This window comes from Rhinolophus sinicus, linkage group LG13, assembly GCF_036562045.2.
Source record: "Rhinolophus sinicus isolate RSC01 linkage group LG13, ASM3656204v1, whole genome shotgun sequence".
Classification (NCBI taxonomy): domain Eukaryota; kingdom Metazoa; phylum Chordata; class Mammalia; order Chiroptera; family Rhinolophidae; genus Rhinolophus; species Rhinolophus sinicus.
In genome coordinates this window covers 20,160,259-20,187,211 of record NC_133762.1, presented here as the reverse complement: position 1 = coordinate 20,187,211, position 26,953 = coordinate 20,160,259, and the positions used below count along the sequence as shown (strand labels likewise).

General features: G+C 47.2%; 1 protein-coding gene across 2 annotated transcripts in view; it reads left to right on the top strand.

The window, feature by feature from the left end:
- The window catches only part of VAPB (VAMP associated protein B and C), a 48,667-nt gene extending 23,047 nt beyond the window's left edge, over nucleotides 1–25,620 (top strand). The window contains exons 2-6 of one of the 2 annotated variants that reach the window (XR_012491415.1): nucleotides 2,845–2,997; nucleotides 16,094–16,197; nucleotides 19,486–19,566; nucleotides 21,438–23,273; nucleotides 24,181–25,620. Coding sequence is in view for 1 of the 2 variants with exons in the window: in XM_074318129.1 (XP_074174230.1) it covers nucleotides 2,845–2,997; nucleotides 16,094–16,197; nucleotides 19,486–19,566; nucleotides 21,438–21,614; nucleotides 24,181–24,339 (674 nt within the window). In the remaining variant the exon portion in view is untranslated. The remainder of the gene's footprint in view (nucleotides 1–2,844; nucleotides 2,998–16,093; nucleotides 16,198–19,485; nucleotides 19,567–21,437; nucleotides 23,274–24,180) is intronic. The other variant, XM_074318129.1, reaches the window with a different exon arrangement.
- The last annotated feature ends 1,333 nt before the right edge of the window (nucleotides 25,621–26,953 follow it).

Below are 26,953 nucleotides of genomic sequence, written 5' to 3'. Positions count from 1 at the left end.
CCCGTGACGTGTGCGCCGAATGTGCATGTGCGTGTGTGTGTTTGCCCCAGACTAGAGTTGTGTTTGGTGGTTCTTTGACCATGGCCGGAGTGATCTCCACCCTAAGCAAGCAGAGACTTCATGGGAGATCAGACTTTCCCCATCTTCGTTATGCATCAGACTGCTGCACTGGAGCGTGGAAAGGGAGCGGCGCAGAGAGCTGCTGCCTCCATCCTCCCCCAAACCCGGCCTCAGCTCCAAGTGTCCTGTTTCTCCCTAATGCCACACACTTGATACAGGGATGGAGCCTTGTCAGCATCTGGCTTCCCTTCCCTGGAGCAGAAAATCCTCTTGGGCCACAGCGCCCCTGCCCTCTGGCATAAGTGTGTAGTTCTCAGTGAGGAGATGCTTTAGAGGATAGAGACGGGCCTGTTTGTGCTGGAGTCAGTAGGTGGCATGCACTGCCAAGGACCGCGTGTCCCGCGGCCGGCTGCAGCTGCCAGCCTGACCCCCAGAGCGCCAAAGGCAGCACTTACTGGAAAGGGAGGCAGGTGGAGAATGACCTTTGGCTTTTCATTCCCGAAGGTGTCATGAACAGCTTTCATGTAAGTCACCCCCAAACCCTCGATGATCTGGGAGTATAGTCGGTTTTGTGTTAATGCGACATGTGCATTCCTAAAAAGCACCATCCTACACAAAACAGCACAATAAAAACCACAGGACTTACGAGGGGAAACGAAGTTAGGTGCACAGCACTCAAAAGCTTTGTTGGACACACACACACAAAGATAGGCAACTAATAAAACAGTAGCAGTTTTACACACATTAAATAGGTAGGACAGACATAAATACTGCAGCTAAATGTAGCACTTTAGCTTGGAAAAGACCTGACGTTTGCCTCTAAAGTGGGCGTCCGGGAGAGTTGCAGTTTGTGAGTTACCCTGAAGGGAAGGAAGGAGGGTTACGTGAAATCCACGGGAAAGTTGTAAGAGCAGGCGAGATGAGCATGGCTCCTAACCCGCAAGGCGGACTGAGGTAGCTGTAGGTGGTTGAGGTGTGTTGTAGGTGTGTGTTTTGTGTATTTCTGTGCGGCACGCTTCAGCAGGATGCAGTTTTCTGTGTTCACCTAGCATTTCTTGCAGACAAAATCACGCATAAGCAAATGTGAAATTCGTTTTGTGCTCAGATTGTCCCCCTAATATGCACATCAATCACATGGGAACAAATTTACAGTTTCAAAATAAGCTTTGTAGTAGAACTGGCTGTAGTTTATTTGATTTTGGAGTTGACTTTCTTTTCCTTTTTTCCTTTCCACCATTATTGATTTCTTAATTTATGTTTAAGTTAAACCCATATCAGATGGATTGTTCATACCCAGAGCACCTCTAGAGGACAGAAAGCAGCCTGAGATTTTCCTTTCGCTGGTGGTAATCTATGAGGTAGTTTCCTCCTTAGTGAATGAATCAGTCAGTCTCTCTCCCTCTCCGTCTTTCCCTGCTCCCCTCTGAGACCTTTTCTAGATGCCAGGCATAGTGCTGGAGATACAGAAGCTGGAAGGTGTCCTCCCTGTCCTCAGGAGCTTGGAGTCTCGTGGAAAAGTTTTCAAGTCATAGAGTAGAATGTCTTTGTTGGTTGGGTCTTAGGGAACGGATGAAGCAACATTATGTGTTTCTTAGTATGTGAACATGCGTGCACAGACATGTACACCTCCCCACCCTGTGTCCTGCTTCCTTGTAAAAGTAAAGATAGGAGTCAGGAGCTTGCTTGGAGGAAACACAAAGATAGTGATTTACATGGTGCAAAGATGTAAATTTGAAAAAGATCTAAGAGATCTTGCTAGTTCAACCCTCCCACCTGACTCCTTAATAAACCCAGTAGTCAGGTGTCCTTGGTAGATTGGTAATGGAAAAACAAGTTTCCAGTAATGTGAATAGTATGGTCCCATTTTTGTGACGCCCCCTCCCTGTACATGTTATGTACGAACTGTTTGTATAAGCATAGATGATGTGGAAAGCTGTCCCATATTGTTACCGCAGGGGACAAGGGAAAGCTTATTAACTTCCTCTTTATACATCTTTTATTGTTGGCTTATTTTAAGAGGCATGCTTTACTTTTTTAATTAAAAAATCTAATAAAATAGAAAATGAATAAATAACAATAATAAACTATACCCTCAGGGCACCGAGCTTTGTTTCCGTCTTCCCAGCAGCCTGGGTAGTTAAAGCTGAGTGTGACGTTTCAGGTGTGGGCTACCCAGCAGGGCTATGAACTTGCGGGAACCTAGGATGAGACCGACTTCTCTGGCAGCAGCACTTTTCTGTGTTTCTGGGCCACGAAGACCTCAGTCTTTCTTATTTCTTACATGTGCCACTGTCGGCACACTCTGCCGTTGATAATCGTGTTGGGCCCATGTCTCGTCCTTCACGTCCCCCCGTTAGATTGAGTCTTGTTACTGTGAAATCAGCATTTAGCGGGGGTTAAGAACTGGCCTTCGATTCAGGCTGTCGGTTACAGAGCCTAACTACCACTAACTAGTATGAAAACTCAGACAAGTAACGTGTCTGCCTGAGCTCAGTTTTCTCACCTGTGAAACAGCGCTAATCACAAAATTGTGAGGTTTCCATGAGATACTGGTGTTAGAACACTTCCTAGGTGCCTGGTGGCATGGTGAGAACATGGGGAATTTTACTGTTGCTGTTAGTGCATTAACCTCAGCTCTTCTCTCTTTTATTCATGATAGTGAGATAGTGGTGGATCTTGAATCTTCCTTGAAGCATATTCCATCTCCCTCCCGACCCCCAGACCACAAGTCAGCCTTCTCTACTTGCCTCACGAGATCCCCAATCAGTCTCCGTCCTCCCACAGGTCCCTTCACGGACGTTGTCACCACCAACCTGAAGCTTGGCAACCCGACAGACCGCAACGTGTGCTTTAAAGTGAAGACCACGGCACCGCGTAGGTACTGCGTGAGGCCCAACAGCGGGGTCATCGATGCAGGGGCTGCCATCAATGTCTCCGGTAAGTGCTGAGAAGAGGGGCTGAGAGCTGGGGCTCGGGGGCTGAGAGCTGGGGCTCGGGGGCTGAGAGCTGGGGCTCGGGGGCTGGGAGCAGGGCAGGAAGGCCCCGAGCCGGGGGGGCGGGGGGGGTTTGTCCTAAAGCCTGTGCTTGCAGGGTAGCCAGAGAAGCTGTAGACCTCCCCCCAGCCCTCCACGCTCAGTGGGCCCACGCACCTGCTGGTTTTCTAGAAGTAATACCTCTTTGCTTTCACGCTTACAGCCTTTGTGCATCAGTGTTTAGAGCAAAATGAAAGTGGTAACTTCAGACTGTACTTGAGAATGAGTCTGGTTTTCACTCCCTTGAAGTTAAATCTGCCCTTTGGCAATAAATAAAAAAGGGCTAAACAAACTTAATTTTACTTTGTGGGAGAAAGCTAAATGGAGTTATTTTCTTATTTAAGCTAATGATTTCTGACATTAAGCTCATGTCATTTCCAGTGATTGGTAACTGACTTTACTGATTGTGAAAAGCTAAGGGAGATGAGGGCTGAGGAAATTGGAATATATTCAAGGGTGTAAGTTTTTGCCTGTCTGATGGGTTTTCCCCCTTCTGTCTGAGAGTGCATATATTTTCCAGAGTCCAACTTTTGCAAAGATGCTGGTAAAGTACCCAAATTGAGAATGGGATTTCAGAATTAAGGTGGTGTAAGTGGTGGGTGTGAGTTTAAAAGTATTTTAGAAATGGAACAAACTTGTAGCTCATTACAACTTCTGGATTCAAGAATGCCTTTGTGTTTGTGGAGGAGCTCTGGGGGCGTGGGTGTTTATCCTGTAAGTATCAGGAGAGTGTCACAGAGGGTTCTGCATCATTAGAAGCTACTACTCATTTGAAATGAGTACCTGGCTGGCTTTTTCCATCACAGATTTTGATTGCTATACATTTGGCTATTCACTTGATACCTAAAAGAAAATGATTCACTTCTTTGGAAAGATATAAGGTGTTTCATTATCTGATCATTTCTGCAAACTCTTATTCCCTACATCCACTGGTCTCTCTCATTATGGCGCGCCTACACCTGCTAGCCCTCTGTGCACTTGTCTCTGAGGCTGTAAGACCCAGTCTGGATTCTTGAATTGGCTTATTATCCAGGAGAAGTCAGGAGGGTAGAAACCAACGTTTACTGGGGGTCTCCTGGGTGCTGGGCCTGCACACGTGTTAGCTTATGTAATTTCTGTGGTGTGCCCGGTGAGGAGTGTATCGTTAGGAGGAGACCAGTGGCCGTAGGCTCCCAAAGCTAGCAAGTGACAGAGCCAAGCTGTGGCTTCTTCTTCCTGGCTCTGCAGCCAGACTCTGAACTGCAGCAGCCTGGAGAACGGAAGGGACCCGGTGTTTCTGTATCCCTTGGGTGCACAGGGTTTAAAAACACATGGGTTTCCCTTTTTCCATTGAAATCAAGGGCAGCTGAAACCTTTTATTCTCTTTGATTGATTTTTTCCCTCTCGATTTCCTTGTCCATATCAAATTTGAGCAAGGTTGTCAGTAAATGAGAATTACCAATTTTCACAGTAAATGTGGGAGCAGCCGCATGGTTTTCTGACTAAAATAGATTCAACAGGCAGTTGTACAGTGTAGATGTGCTTTCTGTTCTGATATTAGATGTGTGTGTGTGTCTGTCTGTCTGTCTGTCTGTGTCTACCTCTTTTAGAAAGATTCATCCCTGTCTATCATAGAAATATTTTCTAAAGTAAAAACTATCCCTGGGCATTTGTTTTGATTGATGATTACCACTTAAGGGAGACCACGTGTTGTGGCTGTGGCCTCCTTTCCCAGGTAAGAAGGTAAGGCACGGAGTGTGGGCGTGGTCTTCCGTGTCCCCTGGTGATCAGGGCGGCGCTGGCCTTGGAGCCAGGTGTCTTCCCTCCAGCCTGCGTTGGCAGTGTTGGGCTGGCCCACGTACAGACAGAGGCAGAGCATGAAGTACCAGGGCTCTCAACGGGGCGTGTACTTGGGGGGAGAGCAATCAGAGAGTGAAATGTCCCTGTGTCTTCAGACCGTCCTCCTAGATGAGAGATCATGTTTGCACATCAAAAAGGGCTGCTTTGTTTTCCGTTGGCGTGTGTTTATCTCAGTGCTTGAGGTGTACCCCGGTGAAGCCACATATCATTGCCTTTCCAGCACTGCCTCCCCGGTTGGCAAAGGAGGCTGGCACCCGTTTGTTGCAGTTTTATGTGCTGAGGGGCCGTGGTAACATTTATAGACATTCGTATCAGCTCAGAAGCACTGCGCTTGTCCAAGGGTGCTCTTAAAATGCAGCTGCATCATGACATCTCGGTGAGTCCATAGCATTCTCAGGGTCCTTTGGGCGAGAATATGCTCAGGAAGAGGAGGACACCAGCAGATTGGCATTGCGGGTTGTCCGCAGGCCAGCCTGCCTTCTCCCCAGGTGTGCGCGTGGCCAGCGGGTCTCATCCGCTGTCTTCAAAGACCGCTAGGTTTGGGGTCTGGAAACCTGAACAGGAAGAAAGCTCAGCCCTGCCATTTCACTTGTTGGCTGGTCTGTGGCCAACCCAGTAACCTCTCTAGGTTCTGGTTTTCTCATTTGTAAAATGGAGAGAATTGTCTCTACATCACAAAGTGTTTACTGATGCTGGTGCAACGGAAAACATGTTACAAGACAGGGATTGCATTCTTCGTCCACTAGCTTTGACGTAAACTGGCTGGTTTTTGTTGAAGGTGGACTATACGTATTTGAATTGCCTTTTTAGAAAGAAACTGCTTTCATATAGTTCATTAATTTATCGACTTTTTCTAATTTTAAGAAGAAATTTGTGCTTTTTCTTCTTTCTATAACATGCATTTGTTTTATAGTGAAAAGCAGCTGGTAAATTGTGAGATATAATCTATAAAAATGTGGCCGTTGAATCTAAAAATACTGCTAACGTTGCCCTGCCTACCACACAGAATGTCACCTGAAAAGGACATGACGAGTACATGATTTCTCTCCCATTTCGGAAACCCCTTGGGATGTGCCAGCTATTAGGGAAGGTTATAAATCATTCTCTGACCGGGGGTGGGGGGTGGGAGGGTGGGCAGGGAGAGAAGGGGTGCGGAGGATGGTGCCCACCCATGGAGCCGGCCAGAGGGACTGAGGTTTTGAAGGCTCACAACATGTGGGAGCAAGACTTTCCAGCTGTCACGTGTCTTTCAGACACACCCTGTGAAGCTCTTCTCAGCTTTTAGATTAACCTTATATTCGAGGGACCTGACGTGATTTGTCGAAAGTCCAGACTCTGACCTTTCATGTTATTTTCTTCAGAAGATGGCAAACCACATATCGGGTCCCTAAAAAAACCCAACAACTCCATTTTATAAACTTAGGTGGTAAAAGTAACAGTTGGAAACTGGCATAACTAAACTTCTTGTGTCAGTAAGTGAAAATGTGGGGACTTACCAAAAGGATGTTTTGGGATCTGGTCACTCGGTCAGTGATTTGAGTTCTTTCTCGTCCTTGTCCTTTCCGTAGGTGCTCATCTTACCTGCTGCTCACGGGCGTCCCCTCTGGGTCCTGGCTGTGAGTCAGGCAGTGCAGTAGGTGAGGGACACCGGGCGCATTGCGTTCTGTGTGCGTTAAAGGGCCCACAGTGCCATGCTTCTGGCCCCTTGCTCCCTGATCCACAACATCTGCTAGAAATGGTTTTGAATCATTCAAGTCTGGACCTCAGCAAAATAGGCACACTTAAATGGAGACTGGAGAAGAGGAGATTGGATTTTTTCCCCCCTGAGATTTTAAATGCAAGGAAAATAGAACTTTTTGAATTAATGAATTGTTTGAAGCAGTGGGGGGTCTCCCCATTTGTTCTAGCTTTACAAAATTAAATCTGTTTTCTGAACTGTCTGGTGGGAAAATATTTTTAAGGTAGATAATTTCTGAAAATGTCTTTGTGGTTAGCTGTTAGTGGTTGTGGATTTTTTTCAATACTGCAGTTTAGTAATGAGGGAGTTTTCCATTAATATTCCAAACCATGTTTGCCAGCGGATACAGCAGGTGAAGTGGTAAAATTATGGGCCCATCAAAAATACTTACGCTTCCTGTAATATGATATTAAGTTTAATATTTTTATAACCTTCACTGAATTCTAATTTCACTAAAGTAGCAAGCACGCTTCCATTTGCAGTTCAATTATGCACATTGGTTGCCTGTGTACCAAGCAAATTAGAAATGCAAAACATCTGTGTGTTGGGGGCATTGGAAAGCGTTATTAAAGATACCAATATATAGGTACAGATAACTTTACTAAGTACCCGGGGAACTGGAAAAGGATTAGAGACACACACACACCAGTCTTCTAGTGTCTGAGTCTGTATTTTAAATTAAAATTCAAAGAATTAAGGAGCAGTATTTATTCCTGACATACAGCCCTTTTCAGCACTTATTTCAATCACATTTAAAGCATAAATTTCTTCCAGTAAAATCCTGAGGAGAGACAATGAATATAGGCAACTCTTGGTGGATGGAAACATTGGTCAATTAATGTAATTGGTCAATTAATGTAGTATTGCAATTGATAATTAATCGTTTTAAGATTTTGCTGACTCAGTTGAATGGAGCTGCTTGCTTGCCCTGGGCCAGCCCACCTTGGGCTGCAGCTTTTAGGAGACTTGCACCAGAGTGTAAGTGCACTGCCCTTGGAGGAGGAAGCTGGGCGTTCGTGTGCCTGGCAGGTGCTGGTGTGTAGAGCTCGATGTGGGGCGTTCGGGCATCTTCACAGCAACGAGCTTCGTTTGATCATTTGCTTAGGAACTGAAGTCTCTGATAAGTGAAACCTTTTCATAAATGTTTTCCACGAACCAGGTTTATTACTCTCAGGTAAGAACAACTCACATTCATACTTAAAAGATGTCTTTAATCTTTTTCACCACATGAGATGCTGTTTTTGTGTTTTTTTTTTTAAAAAGGAAATTACCAGCAAAAATTCAGCTTAAGGGTGCTTTTAAAGATTTCTTAAAAGTTTTCTGTAATATTTAAATTTAAGAAGAATTGTGTGTTTCACTTTTTATGAGTATGACACCATTTATTTATTCTTTACGTTTTCAAAGCTCAACAGGACTAATCAAGTCATTCAGTGCCCTCCACGCAGCTAAAGGTAACTTCCAGTCCACAGTGTGACTCAGGAGGGAAAGCTGAGCAGGACTGTGAGGCGTCCCACGTAATGTTCTTTTCACACTTACACGCTTGAGCCCCCGTCTTGGTTCTCCTGTTTACTCTTACTTTAGAGTCACTGTTAATCAGTCACAGACCAGAAGAAGGGAAAGGGCTGTGAGAGGCGGCCACAGTGCGGGACTGGGCAGAACACCGCAGAGAACAAGCAGGGAGAATTGGAAATCACACGAGGACCTAGAGTTACTTAAGCCTCAGGGCAGACCTTTCTCCAGATCCCGGAGACCTGGCGTGGAGGTCTTACTAAGATGGCGTAGAATGAGTGTTCATGCAGCACGAGTGATCAGGAAAGACTGCGTTGTATCTCAGGAGGAAGTGTGAGGGGAGGCAGGACATATGTTGGAGTTCCGGGAAAAGATGTCGATTTTAAGAGATATTTATGAAAAAGAGTGAGTGAGCTTTGTCCTTTGGCCGGTGCCTGTACATGGCGCACTTCATCTTCCAGCGACAATGGGGTGTGTTTGTACCAGTCTCTGTACAAACAAATTAACTAGACTATGAGGAGTTTATTATCTAAGAGGGGCTGTACGGAACTGGAAAACCCTGTAGAGAACACAAAGACAACTCAGTGTGAACTCATTTGTAACTAGATAGAATTACCTACCTACCTACCAGGCTCACACACAGTCCCACTTGTGGGTCGCTGAGTAGGCAGAGGTCCAGGGAAGCGGTGCAGCCAACAGTTTGGAATCCTGAAGGAGAGCATACATTTACTCATGATGAGGGCGCACAGTCTAATCAAAATGTGGAGCTGCTTTGCTGTAGGTGAGAATTACGTTACCTCGTTCTGGTAACACGAGTTATCTTAAGCTGATCATGAGCTCTGGGTTGTCTTTGATGAGTGTAAAACAGTGGAGCATGGTTTCATTATTACACCGTAAGTGCAGTTCTGTAGAGGAGAGTGTTTTGACATACAGGCTGTATGAAGGGAAAGAGAGAATGAGGCCAGCGGTGACGAGAGGGTAGGTTAGAAACCCTGTCTGAAGCCATGGGGAGGACAGTGAGTGGCTCTGGGAAGTAGGAGAGGAGAGGGCCTTGGCGGTTTAGGATTCAAGAGGGTTTCCTCTCTCTCTGCTCCCCCGAACCCCGAGGAGCTTTCTAGAGGGAGCGTAATGCAGGAGCGCTTTTGGCTGTTGGAAGAGAAAGAAGAAGGTGCACATCCATCAATCAATGAAAACCTGCAGATTAGTGCCCAGAATGAGAGCTAGTAGAACCTGAAGGCCTGGCCTCGGTCTGTTGGGTAGAGGACGCACCATGTAGGAAGGCGCTTAGGCGTCTTAGTATCAAGCAACAGCCCCTGGTAGAATAGGTCCCGCAATAAGAATGAGGGTGTGAAACAGCGTCCCAGTGGGAGCTGCAGTCTCCAGGTGCGGTCTCTGCATCAGCTTCTGCTGGGGACGTGTTAGAAATCCATGTTCTTAACCCCAGCCCAGACTCTGTGGGTGTCGTCCTGCCACCTGATTCTGATGCACGCTGACGCTTGAAGCCCCCTCCTTACAGAGTCAGAGTACTGGGTTAAAGCTTGAGAGGTGTGGTGTATTGAGATGAGAGTAGGGCAGGGGGACCCAAAGGGACATGCCAGGGGGGGTCACCTTGGTAAGAGGAGACTTCGGTAATGACAAGAGAACACCCCCTGGGTGTGGCGGTGTAGCCGGCAAGTGTCACACTGTAGGACAAGCCAGGGGGCCTGCTGTGGGGTCACACCAGGACGTCTGAGGAGAGCCAGGCTGTGAAGAGTGGAACTGGGAAGCGCATCGTTTGGGAGGAGGTTTTTGATCTGAAGAACCTCATGCTGGTGAGTAGGTGTTTAGGGGGATATTAAATGTGTAGGGGTCCTAGGGCCTATGCAGGGTAACTGGGTTGGGGAAGAAAGTGGAAAGATCTCGTTTGAGAATCTAGATGTCAGTAGAGGCCTGAGCTGAGGTCGTGGTCATGGAAAATGAGGAGAGAGACGTTGGAAAGATAAGATTCTGAGATTAAAAAAAGTAATAAAGCGTGTGCTGTGGTGCTTGTTAGACTTTTATTCATTAGCTCTGTTACCATTATGATGCAGATGAAAATGATCTGTGACTTGCTTGGGTTCTCATCGGAAGCTTTTATGCTGCATTTAATCAAGTCGTCATTTTGCGTGTGTGTGTGTGTGTGTGTGTGTGTGTGTGTGTGTGTATGTGAGAGAGAGAGAGAGAGAGAGGAGAGAGAGGTAGCATATATTCTGCATTTCTTCTCTTTTGAAGAAAGTCTGGTCTTACTGATCCAGTGTTTTATGACCCCAAAGGCCATTTCTTAACAGGATCCCACTTTGCGATCCAATACAGCGGCCTTTGTATCACTAAGCGTTAAGTTGGTGAGTGGTGACCGGGGCTCCAGGCCGTCTCCTGGTTACAGGCTTCTTTTTAATGTAGTATCAGCAGATACATTTTAAAAGTAGGATGGATGGTTCATTTAAGAGAGTTTTATCATCAGTGTCTCTGGTATTCAAGTGAAATAAATTAAGTTAATGGGGAAGCTCTTTTATAGCCTGTCATGGAAAAAGTACATAATTTTTGTCACAATTTGCATGTGTGGAGCTGAAAGAACAAACGATTAACAACATTTATTCTGTCATGTTCTCATAAAGTTCCAGCTAATAGGGTATAGCAAATTGAATTTGACATGAAATGATCGTAGCTGAGAAATACAAACTTTTTTTTTTTTTTTAAGATTTTTATTGGGGAAGGGGAACAGGACTTTATTGGGGAACAGTGTGTACTTCCAGGCCTTTTTCCCAAGTCAAGTTGTTGTCCTTTCAGGATTAGTTGTGGAGGGCGCAGCTCAGCTCCAGGTCCAGTTGCTGTTTTCTAGTTGTAGGGGGTGCAGCCCACCATCCCTTGTGGGAGTCGAACCGGCAAACTTGTGGTTGAGAGGACGCGCTCCAACCAACCGAGCCATCGGGAGCTCAGCGGCAGCTCAGCTCAAGGTGCCGTGTTCAATCTTAGTTACAGGGGGCGGAGCCCACCGTCCCTTGCGGGACTCGAGGAATTGAACTGGCAACCTTGTGGTTGAGAGCCCACTGGCCCATGTGGGAATCGAACCAGCAGCCTTTGGAATTAGGAGACCAGAGCTCCAACCGCCTGAGCCACCGGGCCGGCCGAAATACAAAATGTTGACGTGAGCCGGGGGCCCTGTGGAACAGGAGGCACGAGAGGGTTTGGGAGCTTCGCAGGGTCCCAGTGGCCGCTTGACGTCCTCACTCTCGCTCGCTGATTTGGGAGCCCAGAAGGAAAGGAGCCCAGCTGGGAGGTGGCAGCACCTTCTTTCCCAATTGCTGCTCAATGCGGAAGGAGAGTTGTTGGGGGGTTGGCGAGTGTCCCCCTAGCCCCCTGAGCTTCTGGAAGTCCCCGCAGGCCATGACTGACACTCACAGTTCTGTGTTCAGCTCTCGCCAGCCTCACCTGTGCATTGGGCGCCTTGCTTAGGTTTCACGAGTGCGTCCCTTTGCAGTAGAATATTTGACCTGCCCCTGGCTGTCTCTAGTGCTCCCTGAAGGTGACTGGTTTCCACCGTCGCCCACTTCTTTGTGCGCTGACGTGCCTGTCTTCCTCGAAGGTCTAAATGTAAGGTCACCTTTTCTCAGTTCTTCCACGTCCACGCTGTGGTGACTTGGCAGGCAGGGTGGTCTGGGCCGGAGTTGTGCTGAGCACGTCTGTAAGGTCCAGGGCTGTCGTCGACCTCCGACAGTTCCCCCACAGAGGCGAAGCAAGCAGTTACAAGGTAGGCTGGTTAGAAGGGCGCAGGGAGCCCCAGTCCTCTTCCTGGAAGGGACATACGTGCTTCCGATTCCACGGGAGGCCCCGATGCACACCAGAACCCGAGGCGTGGTTTGTGTGAAACTGCTTTTTCTCTTAAACTGCAGTTTCTCATAAGCAGGGCACTGCACAAAGCTGCCAGTGCCTTCGCTTGAATTACGTATCCGGATCGTCTTCCTCCCGCACGGGCGTGCCAGGCAGCTTGGTGGAGCATCACACACCCCGACCTGTGGTCTCAGGAGCCTTACACTCTTACGATTGAAGACCCAAAGAACACTTTTGTTTGTGGGTTGTATCAATATTTTATCATATTGCAAATTAAACTGAGCAATTCAGAAAGTATTCATTTTATAATCACATTAATAAGTCAATTACATGCTAGCAGGAACATTTTTTAATGAAAAATAACTTTTCAAAAAAATGTAGTGAGATGTGTTGTTTGACATGTTTTGCAAATCTCTCTGATGTGTGGCTAGCTGGAAGATGGGCTGGATTCTCCTGTCTGCCTTTGCACTTAGTCTGCTATCAGGCGTTGTTTTGGTGAATCTGTGTAAAGGAAAACCACCTTTACCACAGGCCACGTATTTGGAGAAGGAGAGAGTGTTTTTCGTAGCCTTTTCAGATAGTTATGGACAGTATTCTTTGATACTACACCAAAACTCGACAGGTGGCACTGCCTGAAAGTTTAGTGTGATGCGGACTCTGGAACCATGTCAATGAACTGCTTGAACTTTGTTTCACTAAAATGCGTTGGTGTCTCTTGCACTTTGAATGGATTTTGTAATATTTTGTTAGCTGCGTTATACAGGTCTCCCAAATGTTGACATACTTCATTACACAATATCAAAAATTCACATTTGTTACAATTTCCATTGCTCTCATTGGAAAAGTCTTTAAGTGTTTGGGAAACTGTGAAGCTCTTGGTGGCAGATATGTGTTTTCCAAGAGTCTAATTTTTGCTTGAAAGCCCGGATTTAATCATCGGCCAAGGAACAAGCTGTGGTCCTTGAATTGATAGACATTTCGTTCATTTTTTAAGAAAACAGCTGCCACATACCTGGGTCTGAACAACCACAGTTTTTCTGTTGGTGGCTCTTGCAAGTCAGTGGTGTTCCGTGACGAAGTGTCAAGTGCAGCTTGTAAGACAAACAATTGCACAGGTGCTTTTCCTAAGACAGTAGAAGTGCTTTATGTGTACTTCCCGTTTCACTCTGTGGAGTGTTGTCACATGTTGAAATTCAGTAAAATAATTGATTTTATTGCTTCATCTAGGATATTCCTAAGTGAAACCAACCTTTTTTAAAAAACTGAGTGTGTGGCAAAGACACGAGCACTGCAGTGCCCCTGCCCGGGCCGTGCTCGCCGGGAGCAGTTTGACCCACAGCCCGACGCCAGCGTCACTGAGTGCCAACACAGCAGAAGAGGCGTGGAGAGTCTTGGCGTTGTCGGGACCGCAGTTTTGACTTAATGGACCACCTGATGGGGGTCCCTCGGGGTTTGCGGATGACGCTTTGAGAACCTGCGGTGTGGACTTCTGAGTCTGGAAGCAAAACCAGTATGGAGTGCAGACTGGCTCCATTTGAATGTGCCGGCCATGGGGCCTTAGGGGGACCAGTAGCCTTTCGAAGCCTGGTCTTCTCATCTGGAGAAGGAAGACGTGGGCTTCTTTGATGGATTGGTGTGGGGACTAACTGGGAGAACTAATGACGTGTGCCTTCTGTGGTGCCTAGCGCATAGTAGGTGCTGGGGAGGGCCATTTTCCTTTCCTCCTGGAGATGCAGGCTCTAGCCAGGCAGACGTGTCTTGCTGCCCTTTCTCACTTGCACTGCCTTGCGGAGGGGAGAAGAGTGGGAAGGGGGCAGCAGAGCTTCCTGGGCTGTTTGTGTGGGGAGATCTTAGGTTCTCTACACCCATCAACTCTCTGTCTGACCCAGTGTGGTTTGAGCTAAAGAGCCAACTTCGCTGGCAATGAGTAGTACCTTCTTGTTGCTCTCGTTTCCTGCACATCAGGGCCCTTCACAGATAATCCTGGTTCTGCCTCAGCTCTCAGGGCCTTTCACAGCTTGGAAGAGTCTCAAGGATGAGGTCATTTTTGCTACTCGAGCTGTGCCCTCCGTGAAGACTTATTGGCTCCTTAGTTCATGGCGTGTTACCTTCCTCACTGCAACACTGTGGGAGTTAGCTTTCAGAAGAAGAGTTCATGGTTTTGATCTGCTGCTGAGGCCATGTGTCCAGTCCAGGTGTGTCATGTTCCAGGTCTGTCTGTGGGAGTGCCCTTGCCAACTCTGGTGCCAGAGGAAGAGTTATCTGCATTCCGGGTCCAGAGCTGCCAGCAAGGCCTTTGCACCTGCAAAAATAAATTCCAAGTGGAGTGGCCCTGTGTTTTCAATGGACCTTGTCTTCTCTCTGCGGACGTTCACAGTGGATTTTGGGTACTTAGCCCAAACATCCCAATTTTAGTAATCTTTATTGGTAGCTAGACTCGGTGTCGTGTGTATACAAGCCCCGAGTCTTAAAAAGGTTTCATTAATTAATTTATGTCCTGAAGAAGCCTCCCAGCAGGGACCCCTGTAGCTCAGAGCATTCAGATGGGTGATGTGGGCAGCTGAGCTGCCTGGTGATGGCAGACACTGGAGCATTGAAATCTGAGGTGCTGTTAGATTTTAATAGACTTCCTCTGTCCCCAAGATTGAAAGGAGCCCTGCACCCCTAGATGGATGGGGGATATTTGTATTTTTACTCTCCATCATGTGTGGTTCTAGAAGAGATGTGACGGTGGGCCTGGGACGTGAGATGTGAACCCATTTCCTGTGGGAGTGACTGGTGGGGCAGGAGGGCCGCTGGGCCGCGCGTGGCTCTTTCTCTCTCTTTCTCTTCCTAACATTGTGACCCTGAGCAAGTCACTTCACTTTGTTGAGCTCCGGAGTCTTCCTTTGTAAACTACGGCTTAGGATACCTGCCCGTCCGCCTGCTGTGGGGGAATGGGTTGTGCGGCTGCAGGGGAGGGCCTGGGAAGCCCGGATGGGGGTCAGAGGCAGGTGTGGGAGCCTGGCAGGTGCAGGAGGGCAGCCTGACACTGTCAGGGCCCCGTGTGAGCCCTCGGGGCTGTGAGCAGGGCTCCTCGGCAGACCGCGCGTTGGAGCGCTGCTCCTGCTCCGGGCTGTGACCGCGAGCACGGCAGTTAACCTTTCTGTGCTTCCGTTTTTTCATCTGGAAATGGCATCCAAAGTGCACCTGCAACAGTTCCTACCCCTTAAATGGGATTAAATGGGATCATGACAGGCCTCTGGTTTCTGGTACATGGGAAACGCTCAGTCCACGTTAGCTCTTTTCACAGTCAGGACCACAGGAGGCTTTTCCCACACGCAAAAATGTTAGGTCTCAGGGAACTTAACTAGGTAGATGGCTGGTGTAGCCAAAGCCTGTAGCAAATACTGGATTTTAAAGCAGCCGTCGTTTAACGGGTGGGTCCCTAAGAAGCCCGTTAGAACAGGAAGGCACCTCACTCAGTGCGGTGGGTGTGACTCATCCAAGGGGGGCCTTTATGTGAGGTTTCTCTGGGTTCTTCAGGAGAAAAGGGGGGTGTAAGCTGGTGGCGTTTTCTCCATGCTGTGAGTGTGCTGATTGTGAAAACTTGATAACATTTCATGGGCAAAATTGTATTTTAAGCCTTACCTTGATTTGGGAAATGGGACAGAGAAACAAAAACAGTTCCTTACATGCCTCAGATTATTCTCCTTTAGTCCCTGAAGAGATCGTTGGGATGTTTTCTTGAGTAAAACAGGCATATGGTGTTTGCCTGGTTTACCTGTTCTATAAGGTCCGTGAGAGACATCTGTGATCCGAGGACTGGGGCTCAGAAGACCTGGGTCCCCGCTCTGCCACTCCCTGCTGTGTGACCTTGGGCAAGTCCCCTCGCTTTTCTGGCCCTCAGGTTTGAGACCTGAAAAGTGGAGAAGTTGCTGGTATCTTGCCCTGCTCACTTCCCCCAGGGCGTCATGAGTCTTAGATGAGAGAACCCTGGTAAACTGCTTTACAACCAAACTACAAGTGTTAATATATGGCTGCTGGTAACCAAGCTCTGACCCTCCTAATGAAATATTTTCTTTCTCAGTGATGTTACAGCCTTTCGATTATGATCCCAATGAGAAAAGTAAACACAAGTTTATGGTTCAGTCTATGTTTGCTCCAAGTGACACTTCTGATATGGAAGCAGTAGTAAGTACTGAATGCTTCTTATTTTTTTTTGCGTAATTAAGAAAAATGTTAGGTACAGAATTGTGGGTGCATGCATTTCAAAATGTTTCAGAATTGTTTTCAAAGGGGAATGGTGTTTTCAAGGAGATTTGTGCTTTGACTGCTTTTATGGTTTTCTAAAACTTTGATTTTAACATTTTATGTAACTTTCCAGAATACTGTTCTTTTCTGACTTTCATATCTTAATTTGCTTCAGCCGTTGCTTGTTCTAATGGGTTGTGTCTTGAATGGTTTGAGGATTGTCTCCCTGTATCGCCCATCATGTGCTCCTGTTCATTATGGGGAATGTTTCTTACCATGTTTCCCACCCCCCAGAATCCGAGGCATGTGAGAGTGGAATACTAAATGGCCTTCACCCTTAAGAGTTTTTTGGGGTTTTTTGGCTTGGTTCTGATAAGCATGGTTCTTTTTCTTTCTTTTTTTCCTTTAGATTTCTTCATTTTTTCCCCTGCTTAAATACATGTTTAACTCTGTCTCCAATTTTGGCAAAAATAAGATGACTTTATTTTCATAAAATAAATAAGTGATATTATATTATTGATTTTTCTGGCAAAAGATGATGATGGAAATTCCAAAGTTAACTTGTTAACACATCTGAATATATTAGGGGACATTCTGGGGCTGAGTGAGAATCACAGTATATAGATCAACAGTCCAGGCCGCAGTGCCAGCGGGGCGATCGCCTGCTCCTCCCAGTTTGGGAAAGAAGGGCAGGAACGCCTCTGCCTGTTCATTGCTTGCCAGCCGCCAGCCCAGACTAGGAGACCGAAGTCGTCCAAGGAAAGCCTGCGAGTCTGAGTTGGCCTGACTCACACCGCACTGCAGTTTTTCTCTTTCAGAGTTTATATGAAGGGCTGTTCCCCGCACAGCCCACCTTTGTGTCCCTGTGTCACCACACAGCCTTTTCTTTTAGTCTTGGAAAAGTATAACTGACCATTTTCATGGGTGTTGAACTTCTGGGCAGGAAATGAAGGGTAAGCCAGATATTTTTGGGGTTTGAGAGAGATCAGTGATAATAGGCCACCTTCTTTTTCCTAAGAACAATTATTGAGGCATCCACTGCTTTCGCTTTTATTTCCTAGAACATGATGTGTCATTTCATGTTGATTTGTATGAAAACAAAACGTATGGCAAATACAGAATGTGAACCCCCGAGAAAGTGCCCTGTCTGGCTTTGCTGCATGGCTCGCTGAAGAGAGCAGGGGCTTGGGTGTCTGGGGTGCAGCTGAGGCCTCCGCCTCCTCGTAACTGGCCTTGCGCAGTTTTCCTTAACTCTGCAGGGTTTGGTCACCGGTACAACGGGGGTGAAAACCTGGTGCACACGGCTGTGGAGGGATTCGGGGTGTAGCACACCTGGCCCAGGGTCGGGCCCGGCTTCACCTGCGCTGGTGATAGGCCAGGTGCTCTGCACAGTGACGCCGGCTCCTGCCGCCTGGTGTGATCGTTTTTATAACAGTTGAAGAATCTTTTTATATGAATTGTACATTGTAGGATTTTTGGAAATGTAAAAATGAGCAAGAATTAAAAAGTTACCTGTAATATCTTTATACTTGACCTAACCACTGTCAATGAATGAGAGCCTTGTGCTTTTTATTTTAAAATATTTTTTTATTTTGATATACAGAAAGTTGAAAAAATGGTAGTACAGAGACTACGCACATTACCTTTACCTAGATTTACCGTTTACCATTTAGCCACATTTGCTCTAGCTCTGTCACAGACTTTGTTTTTTCTGAATTACTTGACTTGAGACGCAGACTTCATGACACTCCACCCCTAAATGCTTCCAAACAAGGACAGTCTTTTACACAGCTGAGTAAATTACCATTAATTTAATAATACTAGCTAATAGAGAAAACCATTGACAGCATTGTTTCAGAAATGACCTTTAGTTCTTATTTATTCTGGTAGAATATCCTCGACCTTTCTTGTTTTTCTTGACTGAATTTTTTAGAGTCTAGGTCAGTTGACTTGTAGAATGCCCCCCATTCTGGATTTGTCCAATTATTTCCTCATGATTAATTAAATTCAGGTTAAATGTTTTTTGGCAAGAATATTGCATAGGTGGTGTCACGTATGCATCATGTCGGAAGACATTTAATGCTGGCTGGTCCTCTGTTGGTGACACTAAGTTTGATTACTTGGTTAAGATGGTGACCGCCAACTCTCCAGTGTCAAAGCACATTTGCCCTTTGTGGTTAAGAGGTAATCTGTGACACTGAAGAAATCGGTGCTTGGCGACCATGGGCATATCCTGTCCACCAGCCGTCTGTCACCAGTGGTTTTACTCAGCGCTGAGCCTTGCCTGATGCTGTGCTGACACATGCACGCAGGTGTGCACGTGGGTACACACACGCGTGCGCGCGAGAGTGCGTGCAGAGGGACAGACTTAACATAGTATTTGCAGCTTCTTCACTGAATATTCTGTGGATTCTCCCTGTGTAATTCAACGCTCCTCAGGATGATTTGAATGGCGTGCTATTCCATTGGCGGGGTCTGCCAGCGTTTCTCTGGCGGTCAGTCCCCTGCTGTTCGACGTATTTGTTGTTTCCCAATTTTGGCTCTTGGTACGCGTGTTGCTCTAGCTGCCTCCTGCATGGTCCTGGGGCAAGGGTGGGGGAGTTGGTTCCTTTTCTGTGTTGTAACCTTCCTCCTGTGCCGGCCTGCAGTTCTCAGAACACCCTGAACGCCCGTCCTCCACTGCCAAAAGGAGGAGTAAACCAGGAGCGCATCCTCCCAGGACATGGATTTAGACAGGAAGATGTCCGCATCAGCTGGCCGGAGGGCTGGGTCGGCCGCAGGGAGGGGCGCCCCACTGCTGTGCTGCGTTGTCTTGGCAGCATGTCTCCCAGCCGCTCCCAGAGCGTGTGCGCTCGCTCCCGGAGGGGTGTGAAGGGGAGCCAGTTACCGCTGGCCGTCCGGACATAGTGTGGAAAGTTCCCCTTTGTTCAGTGGTGCTCCTCTCTGTTCCGGGTGCTCCCGCAGACCAACGACAGCAGGAGCTTTGGGTCTTGACAGAGTCAGGTGCAAGACCCGGATTTGCTAAGTGTGCGAAATAGTCAGCAGAGCGAGTGTGTTTAATCTTGTCATGTTGAAAATATGGAAATCTCAGCAGACATCAGTTCTTTATTTGATATACATCAGGGCTTTCTCATTAAGAGTGTTTTTCTGAAATTGTCAGTTTTAGGAAGAAAATGATTCTTCCAGCAGCTTTATAATATCCTGATTATTAAATTTAAATTGTTTTAGTGGAAGGAGGCAAAACCGGAAGACCTTATGGATTCAAAACTTAGATGTGTGTTTGAATTGCCTGCAGAAAATGATAAACCAGTAAGTATGTTTCTAGTTACCAATAATTGAATGTTACAAGCTGATACTTATTTGCATACCATCTCTTATAAAACCAAGACTGAAGTTGGCAAATTATTTTCCTTCTTCTGACGTATGAAGAAAAAAATAAGCGGAAGTCAACAAATAAGTGTGCCCTCCTGAGTCAGCCTTTGAAAGACATGGAAGGACAACTAACTACACAGGTTCTCCCCCTGCAAAGTATACCCTGTGGGCTGTGGAAATATCGTAAATCCCGAAGAGCGTCTTTGACTTGGCAAACTTATAGGTCACTGTTAAATGGGGTTAAGACTAAATGAGGGAACAATTTGCCGTTTATCATGGTGCTTGATACACAGGTGGTAAGCTCTTAGGTTTTGTTTCATAAAGTGCGTTCTGGAGGTTTTCCAGTCCTCTCTTTCTCGCAGCACCACCTTCCCCCAAATCCCACCTCCTCCTGTCAAACCTGCTTTTAGAGGAGGATTTCTCCCCCTCAGCACCTTAACGTTTAGGGTTTGGGCCGGATACTGTGCCCTGGGGGCTGTCCTGGGCCTTGTAGGATGCCTGGCCTCCACACCCCCCTGGTGTGACACGCAGAAGTGTCTCCACACACAGCCAGATGTGCCGGGGGGGGGGGGGGTGGCCCCATTGGGAATCGCCTCCTGTGCTGAGGGGCTGAGGGCAAGGAGCGACTCTCTCCAAGCTGCCTGCTCACTTTTCTCGGTGTGTAAAACCAGGGCTAAGCTTGTCATGGCCTCACTTGTGACCAGTTGAAGACAGAAGACTGTATCTGGAATGCTAATATAGACCTCCCTTCAACCTAGTCGGAAAAACTTAAATGGTATTAAAAGCGCAGTTTGAAATACAGGCAGAATAGTAACTGCCCTGGCTGTTACTAGCTGGGTTAGGACGTAGGGATGCTCTGAGCGAGTGTCAGCACCGTCCATATGACCTGTAGGAACGCCGCTGATCTGCGGCACAACTGCTGCTTAGTGTCCTTTCTGCTCGGGAATTGAGCGCTGTCGTCATTCTGTTCCTTTGCGTTGTACACTGTGTCCTGGGAAGGTCAGTTTTGAAGGTTGTGAGACCTGTATTCTGGTCCTAGCTCTGATACATTAGCTCTGTAGATTGGATCCTTGCCTCTCAGGTCTCACTTGTCTTATCTGGAAAACAAGGGGTAGAGCTACGTAGGTGGATAGAGGTAGACGGGTAGTTCTGTGTGCTGCATGGAACTCCCAGGGCAGTGGTCCCCAGTTAGTTTACTCCCCCAGCACACCTGAGCACCTCCACGTCCTATGCCTCACCCCCCACTGGCTCACCTCCAGTCAGTCTCAAGAGGGTATCACAGCACAGTCTTGGCAGGGAAAATGGGGTGCAGCTTCCTTAGACTGAAACGTTGCAGACACTGAGCTTGTCTCACCTTCATCCCAGCTTCCAGATTCTAAGTTGGTGAAATAAATCGCTCTCTGTGTCCTCCCTGGCTTCCTACCCCCGCCCAGCCAGTCCTGGGGATGTTCAGGTCTTTGTGGTGACAGTAATTTGTGGCTAATAATTCCTGAGCTTGCACAATTACAGTATGCTAATTTTTGCATGGCAGGAATTGGATAGTACAATATGCACAGGCCTCTTTCTTTGAAGTATTAGTCTCAGCCAAACTTCATTATTTGCCCTTATCCATAATTTCTGGGGCCCAATTGCTTTAGATTATTAAGATACTAGATAAAGTGATCCATTTTTAAAATAAATGTGACATATTACAGTGTGGATGAAGCACTACCACGTGTGGTGTTTGCTGAGAACTACTTTACTTTGCATAAAAAAAGTCCTTTATTACATACTTGGTGACACTTGGGCTTTCATTTATTTCTGAACAGCATGATGTAGAAATAAATAAAATTATATCCACAACTGCATCAAAGACAGAAACACCTACGGTGTCTAAATCTCTGAGTTCTTCTTTGGATGACACTGAAGTGAAGAAGGTGATGGAAGAATGTAGGAGGCTGCAAGGTGAGCTGCAGAGGCTCCGGGAGGAGAACAAGCACTTCAAGGTAATGACATTCCATTTCCTGATCATCTACAGAAAACAGCGCCTTTTCCCTGGGCTCTTGGGTGGGGGAATTGACAAACCCCTGAATTTGTAGAGTTGTTTTGTATTTGCACATTTTTCTTCCGGGGAGAAATTCCAGTTTTCATCAGGTTCTCAAAAGGGTCCTTGCACCGCCCCCCCACCCCCCACTCGAGAATCTGTGTCCCTTGAGCAGAAGTGTCATAGCTATTTAAACTCTTGTCCCCTCCAGGGAAAAACAACCACCACCCATTCTCCATTAGTGTAAATGGAAAATAAATTTTGAGACTAAAAGTAAAGCAGCAGTGGTTATCTGGAATTCACATTTTCCAACCCCACGTTATCCCCACTGGATGAGAATCTTTTTTTTTAAGAGGGTAAATACTGACCTATACTCTATTTTAACACAGGTATAATTCTGAGTTTTGAAGATTCTAAATAAGTCTGGGCAAAAGGCTCTCATCAGACTGTGAACATGGTAATGAGATTGGAGATGGGAAGTTGTCAGAGTAGATAGGTGCAGATCACAGGAGCAGCCCGTGTCCAGCTCTGTGGATGAGGCAGCGATTGGTGTTGGAGGGTCAATTTGCACTGGGTGATGAAGGGAGGCAGGGTGCACTTCTTTGGGCCCTGGAGGCCTGTGGTGGTATGGAAGTGACTGGTCCAACTTGAAGTAGCTCTGACTCTGTCAGTTAACTGCATCTCCCGGACCTCCGTGGCAGAGACCTGCCTCCGAGCCGCCTCCCAGCTTTCACAGTATGTCTGTTTCAGGCACGGCACTGAAGAGAACGTTTCTGATCGTCTGATCTTAGGAACTTTGGTAGCAGCTTAAACTCTGAGGCTGATCTGTTCTCTTCATCTTGATGGTGCCACCCAACCATGTAATAGGTTTTCGCTCTTTAACTACCGTAGCGCCAGGTACATGTAACAAATTCATTTCCGTTGACTTGCCCTTCTCTTTGTTCTGACAGTGTGGTCGGTACAGGAGAATGACAGTGTCCGGGCACCGTCTGCTTTACAGGAGTTCTGATTTGCCTCATTCAGTACCTTGTTTTAGTATAGAGTAAATTAAGAGGCTGACACTTCACTTTTGGGCTAAAAATCAGAGGTACGCCGAAAGCTTCTTCTTGAGAGTATTTCTCTTCAGAAATAGAGTTCTGTGCCGTTTAAAGTGATAAATAGGTAGAAATAGCTTTTATATAAGCCCAATAAAATAAATGCTGTATTTTGCTGTGCCCATTTTTTTTTAAGTTAATCGAATAACACTAGTCATTTATCACTGTGCAGCGATATTGGCCATGCCCCATGAGCAGAATATCTTTAAAATGTTATCAGACCAATCTTGACACTAGAAGATTCTTTATCCTGCCAAACACTGATTTCTTGTTTTGTGTTGTTTCATTCTTTTATCTGGCCAACAAATTTCTGGTGGCCCTACCATGTCCGCAGCACTGTGGGCACAGACACGAGCAGTCCTGCCCTCGAGAGCTCCCATTCCAGGGGTACCAGGGAGACAGACACAAACACTGACGTGACCTGACAGCCGGTGTGATGAGCGGTCCCACAGAGGGGGCCACAAGTGCGTGGAGACTCAGCTTGGTGGGCTGCCTGCCTGTGGTCTCCAGGACCTATTAGGCACTTGGTGGGTGTGAAGCAATTGAAGGGAAAGAAAGGAAAGTGCAGCTGGTGTGTGGGGTCTAGGGCTGAGCACACAGGTAATTAGCCAGTGCCCAGCTGCTCCAGGCGTCAGGGCCAGAATAGAAAGGCCTTGCCGCCTGCCCTGTTTGGGAATGTAGACTTGGCCTTGCGGGCGGTGACGGAAGAAAAACTTCCTGTTCCTTACACACCTGTGTGGTGGGGGGAAATGTGGCCAAGTATCTTTACATATATGAAAACGAATGTTGCTTTGTTGGGAAATCCATGCAATAAGTAGAAAATATTTGAGATGCATATATCAAGTCAAGTCACATTGCAGTATTCCAAATATCATGCTATTTGAACATTATCCAGTGGTCTACATGTGACTCAACAAATACCGACTATGTACAGAGTTCTACATTTGAAAGCTTCCAGGTCCCCCACTTTGTCGTTTCTTTTGATTTTTATATTCCTGCCTTGGGATGCCTGTCATTTCAGAAATGCATGACTTGATTCCGGAAGCCTGTTGAGCAGAGGGAGGAAGGACAGGGGGTCAGGGTGGATGGAAGAGAAGAGGAGCAGCTGGGAGGCTGGGCCAGGAAGGTGGGTGGGCCAGGCTCCACCCTCTAGGGCACTTTGCATAAATCGTGGGGAACTGAGGAATGCCTGCTTAGGATTGTGGTGTAAAAGGTAACTAGCAGCTTCGTGGAGAACGGATGGAAGACAAGAGGAGCTTCTGGCAGCATTTCTTAGTGGCCCCAAGCCAGTCCCCTTGTCAATGGGCTTCAAAATGGGGAGGTTGGACCATATCGTGGGATCCGAGTTCAGGGGTGCAGGCCACCTTGCTGAGCTGTAAGTGACGCCGCTCCTGGTGCCTTGGATTGGCTCTGAAACATGTGTTTCCCCCGCAGGAAGAAGACGGACTCCGGATGAGGAAGGCGGCACAGAGCAACAGCCCTGGCCCTGCGCTGGCCGTGGCTGGCAAGGAGGAGGGCCTGAGCAGCCGGCTCCTGGCGCTGGTGGTCCTGTTCTTCATCGTCGGGGTGGTCATAGGGAAGATCGCTTTGTAGAGGCCGCGAAGATGTGGGCCAACCGGTCGGGGGACGGCCCGTCGTGGCGTGGGATTTAAGTTTATCATAACCGTGTACACAAAGAAATTAATGTATGATGACATCTCACAGGTCTTGCCTTTAAATTACCCTCCCTGCGCGCGCGAGTGGTACGCGCACACGAATAGAACATAATATAACGATCTCTTAGAGAGTTACAAATGAGTAGTCAGTGATTGGGGGAGAAGAATGATCTTTGCTAATGAAAGGGGAACCATGATTAAGTGACAATGGCATGTTGTAAATGTCATTTTAAACATTTGTAGCCTCGGTACATGTTGCTGGATTACCTCTCTTAAAACACGACACTCTTCCTTGCCTGTTGGTGCTGGCCCTCGGCGCTGGGGAGTGCCATCACCTCCACGTAGTGACCCCCAAGCTGCTCACTCACTCCCCAGGCTGCTTTCCACGTTCTGCCCAGGCCATCAGTTCCTTGGTACTGATGAGCGGAGTCAGAAGCAGAAGAGAATGCTGTGGCAGCGTCAGATGTGCTGGTCAAGAGGGGGAGGCATATGTTGACTGATTGACCCGACACTTTGGAAATAAAAGTCAATGCTTTGTTCTCTTAAAGGGACCAAGCTAAATTACTATTGGTTCATGTAGTGAGGCTGAACTGTTATTCAGAGATGTTTAATGCATATTTAACTTATTTAATGTATTTCATCTCATGTTTTCTTACTGTCACGAGATTATAATTAATGCTGTGGCCTAAAAATCACCTGTGCTACCTGAGGCCGGTGGGCGAGGCTGACATGGCTGCTGGAGGGCCGCAGGCTCCTCTGTCCAGAGGTTCTGGGCTCTGCATACACGTGGAGGTTTATTGGAATGTTGGAGAACAGCTGCCAGGAAGCATTTTTCTGTGTAAATAAATAACAGCTACCATAGGGAGGGACATTTTTAGTAGCAACAGTCAACTCTGTATTACCCTTTGTATTTCTTTACTGCCCGCCCCCAGCCACCACTCACACTTCCAGCGTATTTGCCCTGAGTCTGGTCCTGACCTTTCCCGTGTGGCCCTAGCTTGGGGTCGGGGCGAGTGAGTTAGGTGGCAGAGTGGTCAGAGAGGGAACCAGCCGGGTGGGGGTGGGGAGGGGATGCAAGAGACTCCTCACATAATCTATCCAGTCGTAATTGAGAGTTTGACTGTGAATTAATTTTATGATGTAAAAGGCCAATCCAATTATGTTTGACTATGTAGCATCTTAAAAAGAAAAAGATTAAAATAAAGCCCCCTAATTAAGAGGTTTTTTTTGTCATTTTCTCACATTTGCTAAATGGGGGAATTGTTATTTTTATCATTGTCATTATTATTTTGTCATTGGAAGGTTGATTTTAAAATGCGCCCTACAAATGAGAAAATATGTATGTTTAATTATTTAAATAATATGAATATTTTTTGAGGAGGAGGGGGTCGGCTTCCACTGAGAGTAAATAAAACTGCTGAAAATCTTAAGCAGCTGGTCACCCACCCCTGCCCTTCCCTGAAAGGAAAGCTTCCCTCTGGGCCCAGGTGCCGCGCAGAAAGGACGAGAGACAGGCGTGCGGAGCACGCCGCAGTGTGCGTGGGGTAAGGAAATGCCCCACAAAGATGACCGTTCTTAGAGGTCGTACACCCGAGTCACGTTGGCCTGAGCTGCTGGCTCTGGTGATGGGGCAGGACTTAGAGCTCCAGCTGGTGTCAGGAGTAACTTCCCGTCTTTGGGAAAAGATGTCTGCGTCTGGGTACTTGGCAGTAAATATCGAGCAGACTGAGTTCTCACCACATACCTACTGCTCACATTTCTCAGAGCATGCAGACATGGGAGGCTGCCCGGTTGTAAATTCGTCTCTAGTATTTTTTCCAGGTGGATCCAGGTCCTTATGGAAGGGAGTGAAAACACTGAGCTGTGAGGCACGTGTCTTCTGTCGTTCGATTTCTGTCAGTGGACCACCGTTCTCCCAGTGTAGGAACTGCAGTAAATGAATGTTTATGGAGCTTCCACTACCTTGGCCTTGAGAGGACCGCGGTTAGGAGGGCCGGACACTTAGAGGCCGTGGCTGTGTGTTCCCATAAAGCCTCCTACCAGCCAGTGGTTTGGGCCTGTGCGTCTGGAGTGTGCTGGTTCCTGCCCTGGGGGTGACTGAGGGCTTAACAAGCGCGCCTGGGAAACCTCTGCTTTGCGTCTTGGAGCGTAATTTACTGTTTGTGTACATTCTCAGAGGATGTGGGCATTTTGTTTGTAGCTCAAAATCAAAAGTCTGAATCCTAAGCTGTCTCTTTCTACCCAAACATCCTGTAAAATCTCTGTCCCTTTTGGAGGTTAGGACTTGGCGATCACGTTAGTTTGTGGGGCTTTTTGACTGAGTGGAAGAAGGGAACTCCCCAGGGAAAGAAGGAGGGTGATGGCGGGAAGATGGGCTACTCTGGAAGCCATCCTGGTCCATAGAGAATGTGTCAGAAGAGACAGTGTGTGGCGCCAGGGCTGAGGTTCAGGGGCCACTTTAAGAGCCAAGATCTGGAACATGGAGAAGCATGCACGTTTTGGAGGGTCTTTTCTGGAAGGACTGAAAAGGAAAAAATGAGTAAGACAGAGGA